Consider the following 25596-nt stretch of genomic DNA (forward strand, 5'->3'; position numbering starts at 1 on the left):
TACAGGATATAGGTATTTATTGAGTTGCTATGTTAAGATATAATCTACATAGATATTTATTACAAATACTTAATAAAAATAGTAAACCTACTCACAATTATAAATTAAAATATATGTCACGTACAGTTTTAATCACACAATATGCAATGGAATATTGAATAAATAAAATAGAAGGTACTCAAATCTCTATTTTTAGGTAGGTATGCAAATATATATCTATTATGTAGTAAATTTAATAAAAATAGGATATGGAATTTGAATAATTAATTTTCACAACTAAAAAACCTACTTTTACTGAAAAAGAGTAGGTATATAGCTAAAATGCAAGCTTCAACATACGTAAAAAATATAATAAACAAAAATATTAACGTGTTCTTAAATTGAAACTATACAAGAATTAAAATGTGGAATCCAAAAACCGTGGACAATAGACAGCTTGAGAAGCGCGTGGTGGTCGGTAGGGTTCGGCCGACGTGGGCACGAAACCTTCCGGAAGCTAGAGAAGATGATGACAAAAGTGACCAAGAGGTTGGGGTGATGCCCCATAGTGAGCCCCCTTCACCAACTGAACCTTGGCAACAAAACCCAAAACAAGAAGACAAATACGATGTTTTTGGCAAGGTAAGTATTTCAATTAATAGCAAAAACATTTTTGTAATTTTTTGATATTCCGATAACAAGACCATGTACCTAAGTAAGTAATTTCAAAGTCGGTATGCTCATCATTTAGAAAAAGTGCAAAAATGCTCAGTCGCCTGACCTCATGCATGAGTGGGTAGCGACCCATAGTTTAGAAAGTCAGTATTGCGCTTGAGCATAAAATAAACGGAGTTTCGAAATTAAACAAAAAAACGTGCTTTTCTAATTTCGAATTCATAATTTTAAAAAATTATTATTTTTTAGTAACTTCTTTAAAGTCGTAACTACAAATCGTTGCAGCGGATATTGCATTGACATTCAATTTCCCAGGTGATGCTGCTGGGTGACAGCGGCGTTGGCAAGACGTGCATGCTAGTGCGCTTCCGGGACGGGACATTCCTATCAGGAAACTACATATCCACAGTTGGCATCGACTTCCGGGTACCTACCACTACAGCGCTGCTTGAAGCATCGCAGTTCGATCAAATTAAAATATGTTCATATTTTATTTTATAAATGTACACAGTATATGGCATATTTAATGATAAACAAAATCCATTAACATAAAATTTACAAATATAGGAAAATAAAATTTCATGTTTTTGCTTCATACATATCTACCTACAATGGGTTTCAAAATTTGTCCTTTGGAGTTAATGAATTGTACTTAGGTAAAAAGCGTTTTATAAAGATAAAAAACTGTTTCAAGTATCATCTGTTAACGTACTAAAGTATCGACCTAGTTTAATAAATTACGAATTCAGTTAAACTATTCCTGAAAGTTATTTTATTATCGCTGATAATGGAATAGTGCACTCATATATGATAACAGTATATATACTTTTGCGATGCACCAGTAGAGTATGATGGTACAAGCATGAAATCAGGTCAGTTACCCCATTGTGACATAACCACCAGTAAATATCTACGATGGTTTCCTGGGGGAACGCGTGGAGGTCGACCTGAGGTGTCAACATACATACCAGTACATTGCTAGAATAGGGGACACCAATCTCCCTTATTAATAATCCCCTCCAACCTCTGAACGTCATTTGTTTTTAGGGAAAACTTCAACATACCTAATTAAAATTATGATTCTCAGAATCAAAGCTATTACGACCTCAGTTTCGTAGTAATATGACAGTAGTTTCTTAATATAAAATCCATTAACTTCATTTAGGTATCATACGAAAATTAATTGAAATAATTTATTGATATAGAACCCAATATTTATCATAACTACCTGGTATTAATCGTTACAAAAAAGACAAAATATTAATGACCGTCAAGGGTTCCAAGTTCAAATGGGCCAGTCACGTGTTGTGCTCGGTCGGTTCACTGGCACGCTATTGGTGTTTAAACTTTGGCGCGCTTTTTCTGTACCCGCCCCTTGCTTGTGACAGCTGTGATTGAATCGGCGAGGCTCAGTTGAGTGATTTATAGTTGTAATGGTGCTCAATTTTTTTGTTTGGCCTGTTTTTGCAATTTGATTTATACCATCTGTCCCTGGCGTTTTCGTGTTCGTCGGTGACACTTATTTTCTGGTAGGTACTATTCTTTTTGATGTATTTGTGAAATAGTGGATTTAGTCCGTAACGTATTATATACTACGTATCTATTATCGTACCTGTAGTATTACTTAGATAATAGAATACCTATTACAAAATTATTTAATAAGTGACGTCAGTACTTAGGTATCTTAAGACATGACGGAAATGAAAATCATTCTAAATATTATTTTTATATAGATTAAGTTTACCTATATTACCTACATAGACGAACATGGAATATGTATTCTCGCAACCTGAAATAACACACCTACACCGAATTAATATTGCTAAAAATACGGAAAACAGAAAACTGGTACGAAAAATTAAATGAAGCCCATAAATATACCTACTATTTGCATAAATACTGTTTGATGATGTAAGATTAACAAATATGAATTAATAATATTAAGTATCTGATTTAATAATCTTATATTTTATATAAGTAAGTAGGTTCTCGTTATTTATGATAGTGGTGGTAATAAACGATCAATTTGAACATTTATAACTGTTTATAGACCATTAATTAGTTTAGAAAAAAAAGAGTACCTACCTAAATACAACTTGTAGATCGGTTGTCCAGTATTTAGTATCCAGAATATGCTCTGCTTAGTTCGAGAGAGAGATAAGATAAGACTGTTTTTAGTTGTATGTAATTACTTGTAAAATACTAAAGCATGCCTATAATGTAGTAGTTATATTATGCTAATATATACAAAACACACAAAGTTATTGTGTGTTTTGCTGGGTGTTTCCTAACAACGCCGGATTTTGTAACTAGTATTCTATATCTAAAGAGACTCCGATGAGTTGCTACAAATAAAAATACACTAAAGGAATCAGTAATGTATGCAAATATTAAACAAAGATCCAATCGCAACCTCCCACTTAGGTAGGTACTAATGTATTTTCAACGAACAAAACGAAAGAAGTTTGTTAGCATAGCTCCTTTTTCTAGGTAAATGATTTTAATAATATTCTTTTATTTGAACCTGTTCTCATTTCATGTAGTCCAATATAAATATTGTCAAGATCTGTCTAAGACGTTAGGTATTGTTATTTAGAACAGTATGAAACCTCTTTGCTACATTGTATTTTATTACTTTTAAGAAAAGAACACAGATATTTTTTAAATATGTCTTTCTTAACTGTGTGGGAATCATTGGAGCGAAAATACAATTCCTTTACAAAAGACACACATACAGAATATATTTTTTTATTACAGAGCGGAAGGATGGCATAAACAATATTTGACCAGTAGTTTTTGAGTTATCCTAAACAATTCGATTGACGCCTTTTTCCTGTTATTATTTTATACAACTAGCGCCATCTGTCTGTTCACAGAATAAGGTTGTGTCAGTCGATGGCGTCAAAGTAAAGCTTCAGATTTGGGACACCGCGGGCCAAGAGCGCTTCCGTAGCGTCACGCACGCATACTACAGAGATGCACATGGTATGTAGACTTAAAAAACGTATTTAAAATAAATTAAGGTAACTTATAATGCTATTTGTATTTATTTACTAAATGCTATTTACATTTATTTACTAAACTTTAATTATTAATTACCTACAATGATAGACGTTATTCTAATTTGGTACATGTACAACTAGTGCCATCTATATGTTGGTTAACGCACATGTGAGATGTTTTGACAGAAAAAGTTATTCATTTAAATCAGCAGTTATAAATAAATGCCCAAAGAATAAAGATGCTAAGTTTTCTATCACATACTTACGTTAGTATAACTACCTACTACAGTAATATAAATGAATTCAGTGTACCACAGTGTACTTATAACATTATGAGCTCGTCATAGATAACGTATGACACCATCGACCTCTACTATAGCTCTGTATACTTGCCTACTTCATTAGACATTAATTATATAAACCAGATCGCGGGTGGGACTCGAATGGCCCAGTTATGTCTTCCTCTTATAATATTCTTCTATTCCTTGGTGAGAGAACATGTCCCATACAGACTAATATTGTATACTTTTACTAAAGTTTAACTGTCTGTCCTTTTAACTATAAAACGTATAATAACGATTATGGTAATAGGCCATCTTTTTCCTGGCGTTGAAAGAAGTCAATTAATAATTTTGTTAATTTTGACATTTTGTTGACAAAAATAATATAGATTCAGATTAAAATTTACTTCAATCCTAAAATTGACACTCTCCGGATATTCCATCTACAAGTAATGTCAAATGAAAACGAGTCTATATCCCTACTGAAATTACAGGATAAGAGGGATGACATCTTACTCCTCTGGAATGGCAACGCATGTATGGTATCACAGGCGTCACATGATATGATAACGTGATGTCCATAATGCTGTTCAAGTATATACACCCTCATTGAGTTATAGACCGTTTTGTCTCATTAATTAGTTTTTAAATTATATTATTCTATGGGCAATAGTTGTAATGTGTAAAAAGTTTCTGTTTGAGACAAATAAAGATTATTATATAGGCGACGGTTACCACTTACTATTACGAGAACCGTCAGCTTGTTTGCCACTCTAATGAAATAAAATTAAAATAATTCAAAGAACTCGACTTCCACTTCTGTTCAAGTATTTCAAACCTATAAATTTTTTGAGTTTAGTTTCTATTTAAAAAAGGAACTAAACAGGACCAAAAGGAATTACCTATAATATAGAAGATAATTTGTTTTAGGTCAATAGATTGCTGCTTTTTTTAAAGAATATCCATAATTAGATAATATAGGAATGTTATCTGTTCTATTGTACCAGCTCTGCTCCTGTTATACGACGTGACGAACAAGACCAGCTTCGACAATATCCGTGCCTGGCTCGGCGAGATACGAGAGTACGCACAAGACGATGTCGTCATCATGCTTTTAGGTAATCTAATCAATATGGCTGTTTTCTTTTGGACATTGTGTAGTAACAACATTAGAACATAAAAATCACTTTGGACAAATAATGTATACAAATACCATAAAAAGTACGACGCCTTAAAAAAAACAAATGAAATTACTTTTCAAGAAAAAAGTAATATTAAAAAATATTTTTTAAGAATGCGGTATGACTATACTAAACTTTTTTATGCTACTGTAAGAGACTTAACAAGAATTATGGCTTAGTACGGTTTGTAAGGGCATAATATAATAGTGACGCCTGATGTAGCCCTGCTACGACTGTTGGTTGGTTGTGGATCTAATAGTGTCAAAAATTAGTCCTTACTAACCCTACTCTCTAGACTCTAGAGGTCAGCTTCAATATCTTACTTTTGAACCAGAATGAATCATACAATCCAAGCAACCATGGCCTGTATCAATTCATCATCATAACATTATAACACATTATATTCCCACAACTGGGCATGTTTTTGTCCAAGACCAGAATTTATCCTGTTATTACCTACCATATTAGACGATTGATCTGTCACAATATGGGTAAAGTCCCTCTAGTAAAGCCAATACCCAACTCAACCATATGACTGCTATTAAATTATTATTATTATGATTAATCTGTAATTTCGAGAAAAAGAAACAATCTTTTGTGGTGTATTACAAAAGGAATACAAAGTAGATTAACACAACCAACCAACCAAACCAAGCCGAGCAGCCTTCACTTTCTCCACGTCTCAGGTATCAGTCCGTAACCATATTCTCCGTGTTCCAGGTAACAAATCCGATAGCGGCCTAGAAAGAGCGGTGAGGCGGGAGGAGGGGCAGCGTTTGGCAAGAGAATACCAAGTCGCCTTTATGGAGACATCAGCCAAAACCGGATTGAATGTAGAAGCGGCGTTCGCTCACGTAGCGCGCTCTCTAGTCGCGAAAGCGAACCCAGTCGACCCTTCGAGGCTATCGGTGCGCGCGCAGCCGACCCAGGAACAGAGGTCTTCGTGTCCGCCATGCTTATAAATATATTTGCGCGGCAATTTCAAATTTGGAACGTCATCTCAAATAAAGAACCATTTAAAAGTCTGTAGTTTATGAAATGTAAATTATTATTATGCTGATGTATGGCAATGCTGTTTTTTTGATTAAAAGCCTTTTGATGAATGTATTTGATGTGATGATGAGTAATTCTATTTATATAAATATTTTAAATATTGAATAATGACCATACACTCAATATTAAGTAGATAATTCTATTAGGTAGGTACCCTATACATTCAAAAAATATCCACATATGGATTGTTTAAATAGAAAAAAGAAAAAAAAAGTCTACTACTCTTTATAAGCATTTACCTATTAATTATACATGTTGATATTAAATTCATTGGAACTTAATTCATTATTACTTTATAAATAAAAACATTCATCGCAAGCAATTCAAATATATTTCTAGGTAGGTACGTAATGTTACGTTTGTGGCTTGGAAGGTCCAAGCCACAAACGTAACTACCTAACCTACTTACAGCGGATTTACAGAATTTTTTGAAACTTCGTATTTCTTTTCTCTTTGTTTGTTTATCTTTAATTATATAGATATTTATTTACATGACAAAAACATAGTGTGTATGCACAAGTGTAATGTATTTTTATTGGACCTAAGTACTTTGTACTTATACAATTTTAACATTTTTGTTTGTTAGACTAATATAATGAATAAATTCTTAACTTAATATATAACAAATTATAACTTAACCCGGATACCTGGTAGGAACCAACCTATAACCTAAGTATCTAATTGTAAATGTACTCAGGATAAATATTCACTGATTTAGATATGGTTGTTAATATTGTAGCTAAAACGTATTATACTTATTTAATATATTTATCATAAAATTAAATACCCTTGCGACTGTAATCTTAAATGGGGTAGTAAAAGCACGGTCAAGTCCCGACGTTGTGGTTAAACGTAACACTTGACTTGCCCACATATCTCTGAACATATCGGTGTTTTCCATCACCGGAGAGCTAATCAGATATTTAAATTGATTAAAGTTTTAATGTCCGCCGAATTCGAATCCACGATCACTCAGGTCTGTGAAGTGGGATAGTACAGCACTAGGCTATGGCGGTTTCTATAGTAAGTTTAGCTATTTAAAACTTGTAAAAAAATATATAACTAAACAGAAATTTGTCGTTTTAGTTTATGAAGCTTGTAAAAATGTACTTAGTTAATTGTCTATTAATTTTAGATTTAATCAACGTTAGTTATTGTTGATAAGTACATATGTATATTATTTCCATTATATATTAAAAAAAAACTATAATAATTGTATTTATATGTATAATTCCCGAGAGGGCACACAAAGAAAAATTAAAGTGACGTGAAATGATTAATCAAAATAAAACAAATATTTATAAAAAGAACGGTAGACAAGCAACAGTAATCATCTTTACAAGTGTACGAGTACGAGGTACCTTAATACCTTAGAAGAAAACATTCTTGTTTGTCATTATTGAACAGTCCGGCACTCCCGCCCCGGTTGCCTCTTGGATTGATCTCCTGCCGGGGAAGGAAATTAGAGAGAGAAGCCGAGGTCCGAATCGCCTAGAAACGATCCCTTCAGTTAGATACACGACCTAACCGTCACTGGAATCTTCAAGCGTTCCATAAGCCCTTTCGAGTGTCCTTTGCCCTATTTTTCGTCCCGTGAAGCTGTAAAGGCTACGGTCATCCGTAGATATTAGAATAGTGATTAAACCCGGTCTTTAGCTGTTCCACAAGCCATTCCACGGGTGTAGTACCCTTTGCATTCGCCCTCTTTTTTGAACCTCTTCCTTTTCACCTCTTCTTTTTCTAGACCGAACAAAACAAAAATCTGTTGTATTGGTATGGGTTGGTCAGGTTCTCTCTGTAGTACATGCATACAACATATGCATCATACCCATGGTACAAGCATCACTAAATATAGAAATAGGTGTGCATGATAGATTAACATTAAAAAAAACTTACATGACATTGAGTGATATGACTAAGGCCCAACGTAACCAACTATTACTAGCAGATTGTGTATGTAAATATTATTTTCAAACAAATTCAAAGTGGTCAATTACGTTTCTTTTTGTATAATAATATTAATCAAACAAGATAAAAAGTGTTCATAAATGTTCACATATTTCTTTAAACAAATACAAAATAAATATGTCCCATAATATTTATATAGATAAAATAGTAATATATATAAGATTACCGAAGGATATACCTTGAGGTAGTATGTAAGCGGTGGTCCCCAATTGTTTTAAGTTAATATAGTACCAGTATCTTAATTTCTTAAGGATTCACCACATTATCGGGAATATGGGACAGTTATAAATGAATAGATTAAATGAAATTAAAGTGTTACAGACACTTTCAAACTAACAGCTTTTCACTAAATGCATTTGTGTATATGATACTTGCATCAAAAATTAAATTAAAATATTTCGACTCTGTCTGTCTATTTGTTCTTATTAATCACTGCAACATATGGACCGATTTTAAAGAGACATTTGAATGCGGTTGACCGCAGATAGCTAATGTCATAATTAGTAACATACGATACTTTTATTTAAAAAATATTGTATTAAAAAATAGTGATTTTCCAGGCGGACGAAATCGCAAGTACAACTACTACACGGCTAGCGTCACCCCCAACACAACACCAGTATAAGTTATCTCTGTAATAAACATCATAATAAGAACTCATATCTCAAAAAAAAAACTCAAAACTTTGTCTCACAATTAAGCAAGGGTCTCGTCACATGGATTTGTCTTGATACCGCGCATGTAAAATGGCAATAATACCACGAGTCCCTAGCTCGAGACTGTCCCTAGTTCAAAAGGCCATGTTACTTGTTAAAATTCAAACTTTAGTTGGGGACCCTTTATCTAAAAAGCTTCACGTTGTAGTTTCTTAAATTGATTAAACACAATGTTCGTTCAGTGCTCACTGTACTGGCACCCTATTGTTTGATTTACAATGGGCCTCAGATGGTATACGTTTAGTGGGACGCAGCCCGGCAGTAGTCGGCTTGAAATAGGACTTAATTTCGATTGCACTGAAATATAATGCATATTTGTACTTTATTTCTATACTAGCTCTGCCCACGGTTTCACGCGCGTTAAAATAATATATAAAATTCTCGTGTTCACAGGTACCGTGTTTATACTCTATATAAACAAGATATATAGGTGTGTAACTAATTTTATAGCCCTAAATGTTTATCCCAAATATTTGTTTTTCATTTTTTTGCCTAAGTTTTTATTACGTGGCATTAAAAATACATACCTACTACCCTAAATTTTCCCCCTTCTATCACCAACACATATTTTTAAATAGCGATATTAATTTATATGGCAAAACACCGTTTGCCGGGTCAGCTAGTTTCAATATATAAATTTCAATGAAAAATATAAGCTATGCGTTATTATTATGCATAAGCTATATTACTGTAAAGTTTCATCAAAATCCGTTCAGTAGTTTTTGAATGAAAGAGTAACAAACATCCGTATTCACAAACTTTCACGTTTATAATATTATTAAGATAAGTATTCTCTAACATCGTAAGGATGAAAAGAAGCATTGGCATATTATTTTGACTTCGTCACTACAGTTTCTGTTTAGTCATTATTATTTGCTAAATTACATACGATTTAGTGCTGGCGTCTAGGTGCTGTCCAGATCGTCGGCGATATAGAAATGGCTTATAATCGATTTGGCTACACTTTACTATATTTTTGCGTACAACGTCCTTTTTGTGTGGTAGGTAGGAATATTGTTTTACGTAAAATGAGGTGTCATGTTTGATTCTCGATTGGGTCAATTTGGGAAACAATCTTTTCTATATTGTCTCTCGGTTTGATTACGGTTTTAGACGATAATTGTCTATTTATAAGATTCATGTGAAGATTATGTTCGTCAAAAGTATTAAACGACTGCTATAGTACTAGTTATTTTTATATCATTTTCCTTTTAGCGTTCAGGAAAATGCAGGTTCGCAAAATCATGGTAGGAATTGCTTTTAATAAATTATAACACGTCGATTGAAATGTGCTATTCCATTAATACTATGCTTAGAGTGCAAGAGGCATTTTAAACTTGGCGGGTTATATAAAGCCGGTCCTACTATGATTCGTATAGTGACGTCATCATATTTCATATCTATACATATAAATAAATTTGAATTGTCTGTTTGTAATATTGAAATAACCTTTTTTTTTGGCAGGGACTTTTATTGGCAGGTAGCTGATGTAATAAGGAGTAACTTAGGCTGTTTTTATTTTAGAAAAATAAAGTAAATTCCAGGCGGACGAAGTCGCGGGTACAGCTAGTATGTAATATAGATTGTACAGCAACTCAGCAATTAATTTAGGGTCAGAAACTTATACGCAAATTTAGTTACGTCGTACGATATTGGTGGCTGTATTGTTGCTCTATCTTCTATCAGTCGATATATATGGATGCAGACAGATATATACTCTATATCTATTAGAATTAATATTCCTTTCAAATGCTGAAAGAATTCTTCAATTAGATACCTACTGCCATACTTTAGGAGATTGTCATCCATGTACAAAGTAAAAAATTTACAAAATTCGATTTATATCTATTATTAAAATTTTACAAACCCAAATTACATTGGTCCTACCTACTAATTATACGAATTTACATAGGTATTAAAAAAAGAAATAGAACCAAATAAAATTGTGAAATTCCCAATTGCATTTTTCTAATTTATTTAAAAATATAAGAATTGTGTTCTATTTAAATATATAAATTATAATTTATATTAAGCAACTATAGATTAAACTATTTTAATAATAATTTCGTTCATTAATTAGCTAGAAAGAAAAAGTTTCGTGCTCAGTGCCGAATGATTCTTTTATTAACATAAAGAGTACATAGTCATAAGAAATTCAGGATTTTTTGTGAAATGAATGGGTCATTTCTCTACAGATACTTAAATTAGTAAATATAGATTTATGAAACTGTTATTATGAATCACGTTCTATACCCATACCTACACGTGGTACTACTTACAAAATGTAAATTAGGCTTAACTAATATTGTTCTCATCTCATTATATCTAATATTGTAAAATACATATATAATAACTGCTATGGAAAACAATAAAAGATTGTAATTTTTGTGTAAATGTTGTGACATTTAATGTTGCTTATGTATAAATTGAATAAAATGGTATTAAACACATATTTTGTTATTTTTAAAGAATCACATTTCTTCATTCATTAATTCACAATATCTTTCTAGACATCTGGTAACTGGTAATACCAGGGTAAAAGTCAAACTCATGGGTACCTACAGCTGTATTCTTACCTGTAACGCCATTCCGGAGCCTTTCTTTGTAGAATCTGAAAAAAATAACAATTGGCCGGCAACAAACATTGAAGAACTGACTAACGCTAACATCTGTTGCAAACGGCCTAGTATAGAGCAATTACTACAGTATCTTTAAACGGGGCATTGTCCCTTAAACAAACACCTGTACACAATAAGCGCTACAGACCCTTTTGTTGGGGCTGCTTTGAAGCCGAAGAAACGGCTGCTCACGTAATCCTGGAGTGCGTAGCAGTAGCCACACAACGAAAACAAATATTCGGAACGGTTAGGTCTAATCTCTCTAGTCTAGTCTCCATGAAGCCTAAAACCACACCTTGAAGACACCTGGAAACTTCTGCGCTTTTGGAAGGAGCTTGGCTGGCTACTTTAGTAGCCTGGCTCTACACGCACAACGCTAATTGCGGAGACTGGAATCCAATTTGCATTTTATACATTTTACAGTATCTTTAACAAAACTATAGTTACTAGGTTACAGGTATTATGAATGTTTCTGTAAGTATATATATATATACCTATATCTGTAGCCAATTATAAAATGTGCATAAAGTGAGACAGTGATAACCATATTCTTAACATAGGTCGGTTTGTCTTTATACTGTTGAATATTAACAGCAATGTATAAGTTGAGTTCTAAAGTACACATTTTCTTTATAAACAAATAAAAATATGTCTGCTACATTATGAGAGTTACATACAATTTTATCGAGTTTTGTATTTTCCCGCTTCTTGAAGCAGCTGTCATGATCTCCGATGTTTAAACTTGCCGCCATGTTTGTTATCATGATAGAAAGGGAGAGGTTATACGGATCAGAGGTTGTCAACATTTGTTCAATTTGTCTAAAAGTTACATCCGTTACGTAATTTTAAATTAAATGTTTACATAACTTTAGTTGGAAATTTAAAACAAAATATACATTTACAAAGAAACCGTAACAATAAACTTGATTTTAATTTTAAATTTAAGTATCTTTAGATATTTGGGTACCTATAGTGAATACGTAATAAATATCAAGAATCCCTAAATTTACATGGGAATTAGCAGTGATAATCCCTATAATGTTTATATAATTATGCATATAGATAGTCAAAGTTTTTTAATTATCATATGGGATCATTAAAAGTGTTGCATTTATACAAAATAATTTACATGTGAGTAGTTTGTAAATATACAATTACTTATAGGTGAGTACAGCATGTCAAATAACCTAAAAATTAATTAACTCATTCTAGTATTTTTTTATTATACTTATAATAAATAAAAACTGTATAATAAGTATATTAAAAAAACACTAGAACTCTGAATCTGAATTTCTGATATAATATGTAGATAAGCGTTTTGAATCTGTTTAAAAGTGTATCCGATCTCACCTTGAATACGCGTGATTAGGTCATAAAAAGCTAAAAGGTTTGATCGTTTAAGAATGTATTTTCTTTAGAATATAAAGTTGAATTAAAGGAAAATGTACCTTATACGTAACACACTTGCTAAATAAGTCCAAAGTTCTATTACATATTTAAAAGTGTTTTTTAAATCACAAACTAATCATACATAAATTAGATATATATTTAAATAATTCTATTAGTACTAGTAGCATTTCCGTAACATTTATATCCGTTATGCAACAACACAAATTATATGCTAGATCAATTTTTAAATTACTACTATTTTGTATTTCGTTTAATTAAAGTTTTTGTTTCAATTATTTATATTCCGTAAAAAATAATATATACATAATGTTAATAGTTTGCTACCTCTGAGTTTAGTCACTGTTTGCGATTATTATGTTGGCCACACTGACGCCACTCTACGCGCACATGCGCAGAACGACAGGTGGTCGGCGAGTCGAGCCAGCCGTCCCGAACCTATCGACTTCTCGTGCTCATCATCAGCCGCTTTCGTGCTCAAGTTAGAACGATGTGCAGTGCTTTGTGTTGAAGGGCTCGTGGTGACATGGCGTCTTTAAATTAAACTTCATAAATGTGTTAATACGTTTTAAATTGTGTTTATTTACAATGAGTGTGAATTATGATCGTGTTTGTAGACTGTGCTTGTCATCTCGAGGCGAATTAGTGCCGATTTTTCCTACCACCAGTCCGGATGAGTCGGAACCTCCCGTCCTTGCAAACAAAATAAAGGATTGTGTCTCTGTACAGGTATGTAATATGTAAAATAAGCGATAGTATGCAGTTTTTAGTGAAAGTAGACCCTTGGTGTATATGAGAACTTGTCATCTGCCCCGGATCGTACGATGACAGGCAGCGCGACGTTTGGGTGGAGATGTCGTAAGATCGTCCACCATTTTGTAATGTTCCACGGCTATCGCTCGACTCGTGGTCGCGTCGCGTCGCATTCCGTTCAGCCGGCAAGGAATGGCGCGTATCATGAGGGTCGGGTTTAGTTTTATTCCCGGGGGTCTGGCAGGGCGGGGGTCTGCGTATCGTTAGCTTGGTTCCGCGTTGGACATCGGGTGTATTGATTTATCGGACGAGACCAGGGGCTTTGCAGCTCGGCGGCTCGTCCCTCGAGCGGGTCGGGCGTCGGTGTCGGCGTGAGTGCGCTATAGCTGTGTGCGTATATCGAGCGGTAACCCTCGAGGGGCACGCTGACTGCCACTCGACTCGCTTCTACTTATGCGGTCGAGGAGCCAGCCGCTCCGATATACCTACGCCTACCTACTTAGTTTCTCCTCGCGTATCTATGTAGACATGAGGCGCGGTTTCGCCTCGCTCGTTCTGATGAAACGCGCACGACTCACGTTCCCTTTATGATTGCGTATGATTGTTATTTTTTCAGATAACCGAAAATGACGACCTGCCTACCAATGTATGCAGGAAATGTATGGACAATGTAAATAACTGGCATATATTTAAGTCTGTGTGTGAAAGGACACAAAACAAACTAGAATCTCTATTGAATAAAGATGGCAACCAACTAGAAGAGGTGGGTTTGTTTTTCTTGATATTTAATCATGGAACTGTCATTTATTAATTAGTATGTGCATCTTTTTTCAAACATAACTATGAATTTCCAGGTCAACATAAAAAGTGAGCCAATAACTGATGAAACTTATGATGATGGAGTGGTCATTGATGGTTCCTACCCAGACAATGAGGTATGTTAATCAGAATTATATTTATTTTTTATGGTTTCTGTCTTGTTATGAGTTGGCTATGCTCAGTAAAATGATGATTAATCAATATCTCAGTCTATCTGCACAATAGCTTTTTGGTGTCAAGGACAATTGACTTGTTGTCAAGTCAGTTTATATGGAGTATGATTGTGATAGTATACTGTCCTCCTTAAGTGTGGTGACATTATTACTGGTATAATTATGAAGACCTATTAAATTGATAAAGAATAATTTTCATCCTCTTTTAACATAGAACTTAACAATATTGCCTTTAAATTAGGTTAGAAATAGTCCTTTTCAATTTGTAATAATATATAGTAAATCTAAATATTTAAATTCTAAATATTCACAGACCAATTAATCTAGAATGTCTGGTGTTAATGTATATAATATTATTGTTATTTCATATTTTTGCACCAGATAGTTAAGAGTCGACCAAGTGCCAACACTATTATATTTAATTACTTTTCTTACTAATTAATAAACTTTATGAGGTTTTAAATTAGATTTTTGTATTATATATATTATATTTTGAAACATTAAGAATTGTTAAATTATTTATATAGGTATATATATATATTAAATTATTGTCTCAGACATATTGGGGATTTACAATTTATTAAATTAATATATAGGTATAAATAATTGCAACCTGCAACATTACTTATGTGAATTAAAACTCAACTAGGCATTTTATTACATTTCAGCTATTTAAATACAATTGAGTAACTAACCTCTACTATCTGTAACTTTACAAATTTTCACATTTAGAACTTTAGTATGATGCCATTTCAAACATGATAATTGCCACAACAAATAATCATAATCTTTATTTGAATATTACAGAATGGCACCAATTCGGCCAAACTACAACCAGAAGGCCCACCAATCTTGGCATCATTGGGACTCACGCCAAGGAGTGATAAGGTATAGATTACACATCCAATTTCCTTATCATTTTATACAAGTACTCAGTTATTGCATAGTAGAATACTACAATGATATTTAATACAACACTCCATTTATTTTATATTATGTTATGTTATATTATATTTATTTATTATGTAATCTCATTTGGAGATTCTTCTGTGAGGATAGTTCAATGGGATTAATTTCATTCACAGAGATGTGTTGATCCTCGAATGGATTGGCACCGAGTCCATGCCATACTGGACATTGTTCAAGATGATGATGTCATAAATTCCCTGCAAACCACAGAGGAGTATGACAACATACACCAGTCTGATCATGACTCAGATTCAGAAACTGAACTCCAACACATAGATGATTGCTATATTGATTTTAAGAATGGTTACATCTGTAAAAATAAGACATTACTTTCTAAAGATCCTGTGTTATATTCATGTAGTGCTAATAAAGTTAGTAATTTGAAGAAGAGAAAGGTTGACAGTAATAGACATTATCAATGGCCAAAGAATGCATGGCAAATGTTTTTTAGTAATGATATACTTGAAATTATTGTAGCTTCTACCAATGATAAAATACAGAGAAATGGCCATGATTCCTCCTCTAAAATAAATATCAGTGATATTAAAACCGTTATTGGTATTTTATATCTTCATGGTATAATGAGGCCAACTCATCAGAATTGTAATGATATGTGGAACAATGATTATGGTGTGCCATGCATTCAAAGCTTTATGAAATATGACAGGTTTAAATTTATTCTTGAAAATATACAGTTTGACGAATTTAGTGATGGCATACTTCAAATGGATGTAATGAGACGTATACGTAAAGTATTTGAGATTTTTGCATTGAACTGTAGGACAGCACTTGATATAGGAAATATTGGAGTTATTGATGAAGTTATTGTGCCAGTTTATGGTCCATGTCCCTTCCGATACAACATTGTAAAAAAATCCCTTAAAAGTGGAATAAAATTAGTTGTCTTAGTAGATCCATCTACATTCTATGTGAGTAACATAGATGTCATAACAGATCCTTACTTTGGACCGAGTGACATAGTACAGAAATTGGTTCAGCATTTAGCTGGTAGTGAAAAGACTGTAATTATGGACAGTTGGTACACATCATTAGATTTGATATGTACTCTTAAGAATGAGTATCAATTGTGTGCAATAGCTGCTCTAAATCCAAGAGATGACATTGTTCCACCATTATTTATTTCAAAGTACAGAAAATGTCAGACATTTTTAACAGGATACCTGAATAAGGATACTGTTATTACATCATTTACTAATTCTAAATTAAAATCTATCAATATTGTAACAAATGATGACAAATTTTATAAGAAGGGTCATAATAGAAGTAATATGGCTGTATCCACATATAAAAAGAACCAATCTGCAGTGGAAATGGTTGATGTACTAATGCATTATTATACAACAATGCAGCATACTAATGATTGGGCACTTTCATTATTTTTTACGTTGCTTAACATAGCATCAGTAAATGCCCAAGTGTTGTGGAGTGAAAATAATTCTACAAATATTATAAAACGTCGTTTATTCGTAAATGAATTAGCTGTTAGTCTTTTGGAAAGTAATCAACCAATGTCACCAGTGATAGAGATTCCATTTAAAAAAAGATGTTTAACTGTGTTGGAAAATGATAGTAGTTCTCGTTTTAATATCAGAAGGAGATGTCGAATTTGCAGGACTACAACAAAAAAGGACAGAAGAACAAGACAATTCTGCACCAAATGTGGGCAGTTTATTTGTAAAGAGCACTCTGTTATGTTTTGTTCTATGTGTGCAGCATAACTACATCAATACATTATTAGAATGCACATAGCTTCAATATATTTATGTTACTTGTTGATTTTACTGAATAGAGTGTTGGATTAAGTATCCTTATATTTTATTCTTTATTATTATAGTTACCTATATTTGGAAATATTGTAATATGTATCAAAATAAATTATTATTATTAGCTGTTACTATTTTGACATAAGAAATTATTTGAATAAATATGATTATAAACAATTTTAACATCTGTTGCATGAATATTGAAATATTTAAAACTAGTAATTAAGTAAAAGAATATTGTAAGTGTAGATATAGTTAACATTGACTTAATGTTTTTATGATAGAAAAAGATTGAATGTAACATTATCCAGAAATTATTACTCCATGGTAAATAGAATGGGTAAATTCTTCTTAGGTCTTAGAAGTTTATTTTTGTTTGTTCTTGGAATCTATGAATGGATTTTTTTTAACTACAGTAGTACATACAGTACAGTAAATACATAATATGAGCATTTGTTTAGCTCTTTGAGCTTATAAAAATATTTCATTCTAAGTGTACTATTACTTTATAACAAACAACTATAAACCAATTAACAAATTAATAGACTGTAATGTACATGATATAATCAACTTGTTTAAATCATTTTTAAATTTCAGTTCATTACGAATATGGAATAATTGTAATTACATGTTTTTATCCTTAATTTACAGGGTGTGGAGAGTGATAAAGAGGAAGAAGATGATGAACAAGAGATAAATGAATCAACGCAATCTTTTTCTAATATCGCTATGCCTGAAGTTTCTATTACCGTGATGCGGCCCACAGGTGAGACATTACACGCTCGCCAAGGTATCCAGCAATTAGCTTCCAAAGATTGCCTCGTTTGTGGCCGCTCTTACAGGTACTCTCATAATGCTAGGCGACATGAACTTACCGCTCACAGTTTTGATAGGTACACCAACAAAATAACAACCAAAAAGTCTCACACACACATGCAGCCCAAACTAAGACCTAATCCATTTAATCCAAAGGCACGATTAATACCCACTCACAAGATGCAACTTATGCCAAAACCAGTTCCCAAATTGATACCACATAAGATTCAAGTGCCGCCGAAACCAATCCTTATTAAGGCATCTAAAACTCCTCAAAACAATCTGCCTTATCCACTTCGTATTAAAGCATTAAAAGATTTACAAATAAAGAAAAAGGAACCTCAGATTTTAAAAACTTTACTTACATCGAAACCGGAGGTGTTAGTTTCTGAACCTGAAATTCTGAATTCCGGACCTGAAAGTCCGGAAACTTTAATATCCGAACCAGAGATATCTTCTTTTCAAGTAGAGACTATTTTATCTGAGCCTGATGCTTTTGAGCCACAAGGCGAAGAGGAGATAGATGGTGATAATCAAATTCAAAATTATGACACAGTTGACATGGATTCCGATAATGAAATTGAAATAGCTCGTCAACAAGAAAATGACGGAGACGAAGATGAAAATAATATAGACAATGACAACGATGACAATATACAACAAGATGAAAACAACATGGATATCGCCCAAGGTGACGAAAAGGATGAAACAGAAGAAGTTTCTGAAAAAGAAGAAAATATGGCAGGTGATAACAATGAGGAGCTCAAAAGCGACAATGACAATAAAGATGAAGGCGAAGGTGAAGAACGAGAAAATGAAGAACAAGAAGTAAATCATGATGAAAATGAGGACGACGATGATGACGATCTTCCACCTATGGAATTAGCACCTGTGGTAGAAATAAACGAGGACTTGCAAACCAACTCATATAATAGTGAGATGAATGAGGAAGAAGAAGAACTTGATGAGACTGCTGATATAAATGATAATGAGGGTGATGAACCAATCAAAGATCTTGATCCAGATAAACTTTATGTAACAAAAACACAAAGAGATTTTATTACTAAATATCGGGATATCATAGAGCAGATAAATACTAAAAGATGTCTTTGTTGCGATAGAGAACATCCTCGTAGAAAAGCTGTGATTCAGCATTTGCAGAAAAATGGACATAAGGTTCCAAAACACACATGTTATAATTGCGTAGTGACGTTTGGACATATAGGAGCATTGCTCAGTCATATGAGATCTAACACCTGCACAGATTTATGGAAAATAATTTACAACGAAAATGGTATAACAGATGATTTGGTACTCGAAGATGAACCAAAGGATAATAAAGTTCAATATAAAGATATTTTTAATGCTAGATCCTACGCTTGCAAGTTATGTCCCGCTAAGTTCCAATTGAAACAGTTTATTATGAAACACGTTTTGGACGTTCATGAAGATGGACAATCAAGGGTTCCTCTTGCATGTGTACATTGTGGATCGCGATTCAAGGATAGGAGTTTAATTAAGAAACATATTCGGAATGGCGAATGTACAGTATATATTGCCTGTGACTTATGTACAGAGAAATTTGGAAATATGCAAGATTTTAATGACCATGCATTAGCTGTTCATGCAGGAAGCTTTGATCAAGGTGATAACCAGAGTAAGTGTGTTGATGGACGACCAACAGATTGTCCTATATGTGGAAAGAAGAACAGTAGCTATCCAAATTTGGTAAAACATTTGAAAATTATTCATAATGAAGAAACTCCTCATTACTGCCAACATTGTGAGTCTAAATTTGAACAAGCTGCTGATCTTAATAAACATATTTATATGGAACATTCTGACAGAACTTTAGGTGTACAAACTACTGAACCTGATATGTCTCTTGTAAAGGAGGAAGCTGAGGAGTATCATTACTCTTGTACAGAATGCAACGCCATTTTTGAAACCGTTGATGCTTGGACAGACCATCAAGTCGCTGAACATAACCAAGTTGCTCATCATTGCGATCAATGTGATAAAAAATTCTTGCGACCGTCTGAGCTCGCTGAACACAAGAACACTCACTTGCGTGTAAAATTCTATCCTTGTAGTATATGTACCAATTCGTACAGTACACCTCAAAAGTTATCTGAACATGTTCAGCAAGTACACCCTGGAGTTGGTGTTGGTATTACTCCTGGCTTTCCATCCTTCTGTGAGATTTGTGTGAGATCCTTTAAAAGTCGTCAAGCATTCTCCAACCACATGCGTATACATGCAAAAGTGCCTACTACAAATAGAAAACCAGGTGAAACCAAAGGATTTGCACCACAGATTATTGGAAAACCAATTAGACAGTTTTCAGCAGTACAACCTGGTTTTATTTTCAAGCCAAATTGTAATGTTCCCAATGCTCCTTACTCTTGTGATATTTGTGGCAAAGGATTTATGCATAAGAAAAATATTTGGAAACATAAGAAAGTTTTACATGCTGATCTACTTACTGACAGAAATGATAGTGAAGAAAATACTATGCAGGCATCTACCGAAGAAGATGATTATAATGTCGATGAAAATGGTGCAATTTTATCCACACCACAGTTCAACAGTTTTAATTTTGCCAACTTTAGTAACAATGTACAACAATCACCTGAGGACCCTATGCCCTTCTCATGTGAACTTTGTTTCAAACGGTTCCCCATTGTAACTAGTTTGTGGAAGCATAAACGCGCCAAACATGGAATTATTAATGCCAGTACTGGTGGCAATTCTGAAACTCAAACATCAGCAGGCGAAGGTAGTAGTAGATCGAGTTGCACTATATGTAAAATCTCATTCTCCGATAAAAAATCTTACTATCGTCACAGAAAAAATGTTCATAAATCTAGTGTACAAATGTGCAAAATTTGTGGTAAACCTCTGAGTTCAACATTAGAACTTTATGAGCATCTGAAAGCTGCACATGCGCGAGAACTTTTGGGCTATAATGCTAATCAAGGGTCTAGTAAGACTCAAGATATGAAAGAAGAAGTTGAAGTGGAGTATGATTCTGTTGATCAAGATTCTGTAGATCCAAATGTTGACTATCAAGCTCGCTATCCATGTGATACATGTGGTAAACAATTTGTTGGGTTGCTCGCATTACAAAACCACCAATGTATAAATCAAATTCAGTCGCAACCACAAACTTTTGATTGTGAGATTTGTCACAAGAGTTATACGTCAATCGCAGCCCTTAAAAGTCACCGTGGTTGGCATTTACGTTCCCCTGATGGAAAAGCAGCTGCAAACAATAGCGGATTATGGATGCCGCAACACAAAGTAACTAGTAAGATTAGCAAACATGAGGTCGTGGACCCTGTTCAACTGGCACGAGTCCAACATACGACTACTCCGACTTCTACAGTCGTCAAACGGAAATTACCTCCAGAAGTGGAAGTTACTGTAGTCAATCCAAATAAGAAATTGCGTTCTGACGATTCCTTAGAAATGGAGCAACAAAATACGTCAGGTAGCTTAGACGACAGATATTGTACAATTTGTGATAAAGAATTTACAAAACGAGCGGCATATCAACGTCATATGGACGAAGTTCACCAGCCTAATTCGGTATTTTGTCCAGTCTGCGAGAAAAGTTTCACTAGAAAATCTACTTTACTCGTCCACATGAAGAAACATTATGAAGGTGGTCAAGGTAGTTCCTCTGGTACTGGTCAAGGTGAAACTGAAGATGATGTCCATGCATGTGATCTATGCGGCGCTCAATACGATAACGAAAAGGCTTTAAGATCTCACCGTACGAGACACCATGGTGAAGAATCTGAAGAATCGGAAGACGACGGAGGGGCGCCTATAGCTCAACCTGGGGAATTTACATGCGCCCAGTGCGGTGATGGAGTGGCAACTCCTCGCGATCTGATCGCGCATCGCTCTATGCACGCGACTCCCACTAAATTCTTTTGCAACATATGCAAAGTGTACTTTGCCAGAGCTTTAGACTTATCATCTCATACTCGCGCAAGACATTCTGACAACGAAAAGGTTTTTTTCCCTTGCGCAATGTGTGATCGCTTCTATATGAACAAGAAGAGTCTGCAGCGACACATAGAAACATCTCATTGATTCGGAACAAAGGACAGTTCACAGTGATATTTAGAAATAGGGGCATTTGTTTCAATTATATGTTTAATTGTACTGCGCGGGCTGAATTGTCGTCGACACAGTAGTCCAATTTTTTTCTATAGATGTAAATAAATCGATATAAAACCAAGACTTTTGTGTCCCAGTTTGACTGTGTGGTGGGTGAATAGTGTAATAGATGTGTCATTCCCTATTATTTTGTTTTTTTTTTATTATTATTGTAATCTATATTATTTTTTCATTTATTACTTATAAAATATGGTTTCTAGTTCTTGCTCATTTTTAATTATTAATTTATTCTACTGGTCTATCAATTGTGATTATGAAGACTTGTATGGTTGGTGTACAAACTGTAATGGCTAATTTTACAATAAATATTGTCTTTATTAAAAATGTACGTAGTACTTATCATAATTTACGAATACAAATTATGGTATGTAAATTAAATATTGTATGTATTAGTTTATACTATATTGATATTATCATGGGCCAAAATTTTTAAAGTATAGTCAATAATCAGTCAGTAACATACAGAATTGGAAGATTTCAATACTTCGTTCACATGTATTTTGAACATGAATATGTTGTTAATTTTATTTTATATCGTTGATCTTAGTTTAATTTCACTTTTATTAATAAATAGTTAGGTACATTTACTTTTATCATGTAAATATTATCTATAATTAATGCAGTTTGCTAATGATTTGAATTCGAAAAAAAATAATTTTAGTTTCTATTAAAATACAATGTACTGATTATTTTTAGTAATTGCAAGTGTATATTTTATATAAATTAAATGTACCACTAAGAGCATATCACCTCATCTATGGTGAAACATTATTACGAATGTGATTTGTTTTAATTATTGGATATGGCCTAATAATTAAGTCAGGTTTACAACACTAAGTTTTATTTATGCATATAAATTTATCACATACTCAATACTTAAGGCCATTTTAAGGGTTTCAATCAAATTCAAATAATTACATGACTACATGTGTGTTTTATATTATATATCATGATTTTTGTTTGACGATTTATAAATATACTCTTGACTGTTTACAAATTGGTATGTGAAATCATTTACGAGGTACAGATTGACAACAATTTTTATTTCCATCATATTTTTAAAGTATATGCGTAAAATTGATCTCTGTTACACTTTTGAAATGTAGTCCTACATTTCTACATTTAAAATATCATTAATAATATTCTATAATGTACTGTACCACTTAATTTAAAATTTAAACTTGACAATAATTTTGAATACCAGTATTGTAAATGTTTTTAGTTCTATTGAGAAACGGAACTTAGTTATTACCTTTATATTTTTTTAAGCGTTTCCACATGTAAGTTTTGCTATTGTGAGTAAATTTTAATTTAAAACCTGGGATATAAATTATTATGCAAAAAATATCTAAAAAAAAGGACAAATTACGTTTTTAAAAAACTTTAAATATCTACATAAATTTTGTTGCCAGTTGTTTATGTAAAATATATTTATATAAGTAAAACTTGCGTATATGAATGTGGGCTATTAGTTATTTTATCATCAATAAATATTTGAAATCAGATTTACTGTATACATATATTGGATTGTGCCAAATTGATTTTTTCCTTTGCTATATAAAACTGTATTATGGCCAATGGGAATGCATTGAGAAAATACTGATGCGATTTTTTATAAGCGTACTAGAAGCCAAAAGAAATATTTTTCGAGTTTTTGTCTATATCAAATTATGGTAATATCTGAATATAAAAAAGTGGTGCATCTTTCATTGTGATACACAAATGTTGACACTGAGTTTTAAGTAGGTCTATTACAACATGCTTACACTTGTTTCGTATTGCAGTCACTACCGGTTGTTAAACGGTAGGTATTCAATGGAAAACGTGTATTCTATATCTTGACAGGATGTAATAAATCCCGTGGGATTTACTTCGCAGAAGCTAGTTACAAAGACTACTACATTAGTTTAGACGTGTAAAAATGTAAATTGATCATGTACAGAAACAATACTTTTAATTAAGATCGCATTTATATATTATATATAATACGGTATGTGTTAAGTAACATTTACCTGTTTCATACAGTTTTTAATATTATATGTTTTTAATTACAGTCTGTAAGCATATTTACTGCCTATCTTCAGTTTATTGTGAAAATCGCGTAGGAACGCAAGAAATTTTGCTGGATGTTGGAAACAGCATGGAACAATTGTATTTTTTTCTATCATGTGAGATACATAATTCTATTATTCTTAATGAAAATGAAAGAGAATAGTTATTGCAGTATTTTCTTACGAGATTTTCACAATTTCGTGACGTTATATCGTTGATTTCGAACGATTAATGTCAATGTTTAATATAGTCAATTCTCTACGTTTGTGTTAAGGCGCTGTTTTCGTTATACTTTATAAAGAAGGCGGGCGTAACGGGCTTTATATTTAATTATATTTGGCTTGTATTTAATTAACATGAATATTCGTGTACGAAGAAAGCGCTTTGTCACAGAACGACACTGTCCATAGATGAGGTTTTCTTTTGTCATCTTTGTGGTTTGATTAATAAAGAGACTTAAAACTTACCTTTGTGTTTTTATTTCAATGAGTTCAGTAGGTAGTATATACTTTATTTTTATAGCCACCTGTTATACAATCAAATACTTACATGTTTACTTTAGACATTCTTGGTGGTGTAGGGATTTCAATGTTTCTCCTTCCGATGATGTCGGCTTCATCCCCGGTCGATACAAAGTATTGTATTCAAAGGCATATAATTGAGTAGTATTAAATATTCTGTGGTTTGTATATTTAGCTGGGTGTATTATGTTACAAAAATATACAAGTATTTCTATCACTTGTTTCGTATTATTTTTATGGTTACACCCTGTGTGATCCACTATAGTGGGCTATAATATAAAACCGATATCTAAATCGGCTCTCAATTGACTAACTTCAATAATGATGACCTTAAACGTATTCTTGAGTGCTATTCAACCCAGCACAGCGTTGTATATACTTGGAAAGGGAGGAATTCATACGACTTTTACATTATATTTTATTAGTCTTCTTCAAATCATATCAGCCGAGTCTATATGAAATCTTCAAACTTCTACCAAAACTATTGTCATAACATTAATTCCTCTTTTTCTGTAGGTAGGTAGGCAGATGTTAGAAATTGGTAGAAATTAAATTTGAAAAAAGAAATAGGGGAAAAGAAAAATCCTTTTAAAAAATAAAAATAAGGATTTCTTTTCTATTGGCTTTATGATTAAATC

The 25596-nt window shown here is 33.0% G+C and overlaps 2 protein-coding genes across 5 annotated transcripts in view; both read left to right on the forward strand.

Moving 5' to 3' along the window:
* LOC131845092 (ras-related protein Rab-37) overlaps positions 1-6468 on the forward strand; it is a 71227-nt gene extending 64759 nt beyond the window's left edge. For 2 of the 3 annotated variants that reach the window (XM_059194115.1, XM_059194116.1), the window contains exons 4-6: positions 3531-3639; positions 4945-5055; positions 5839-6468. In XM_059194115.1, the coding sequence (XP_059050098.1) occupies positions 3531-3639; positions 4945-5055; positions 5839-6080 (462 nt within the window). In that variant the 3' untranslated portion in view covers positions 6081-6468. Of the gene's footprint in view, positions 1-322; positions 622-969; positions 1081-3530; positions 3640-4944; positions 5056-5838 lie in introns of those variants that run through there. The other variant, XM_059194114.1, reaches the window with a different exon arrangement.
* A 6811-nt stretch (positions 6469-13279) lies between these two features.
* LOC131845107 (zinc finger protein 91-like) lies at positions 13280-24903 on the forward strand. Of its 2 annotated transcripts, none has more exons than XM_059194143.1 (5): positions 13280-13609; positions 14250-14396; positions 14488-14568; positions 15433-15513; positions 18030-24903. In XM_059194143.1, exons 1-5 carry the CDS (start codon positions 13469-13471, stop codon positions 22296-22298), a joined length of 4719 nt encoding a protein of 1572 aa, XP_059050126.1. In that variant the 5' UTR covers positions 13280-13468; the 3' UTR covers positions 22299-24903. The 2 variants fall into 2 exon arrangements, with proteins under 2 accessions (XP_059050126.1, XP_059050127.1); XM_059194144.1 differs by lacking the exon at positions 13280-13609 and adding an exon at positions 13680-14023.
* The last annotated feature ends 693 nt before the right edge of the window (positions 24904-25596 follow it).

Source organism: Achroia grisella, unplaced genomic scaffold (assembly GCF_030625045.1).
Source record: "Achroia grisella isolate CSIRO2021 unplaced genomic scaffold, CSIRO_AGI_Agris_v1 utg452, whole genome shotgun sequence".
NCBI classification, from domain to species: domain Eukaryota; kingdom Metazoa; phylum Arthropoda; class Insecta; order Lepidoptera; family Pyralidae; genus Achroia; species Achroia grisella.

Coding starts and splice junctions, on each gene's coding strand:
- LOC131845107 (XM_059194143.1), top strand. CDS start 13,469: ATGAGTGTGAATTATGATCGTGTTTGTAGACTGTGCTTGTCATCTCGA. Junction 13,610..14,249: donor AGGATTGTGTCTCTGTACAG/GTATGTAATATG, acceptor TTATTTTTTCAG/ATAACCGAAAATGACGACCT. Junction 15,514..18,029: donor TCACGCCAAGGAGTGATAAG/GTATAGATTACA, acceptor CTTAATTTACAG/GGTGTGGAGAGTGATAAAGA.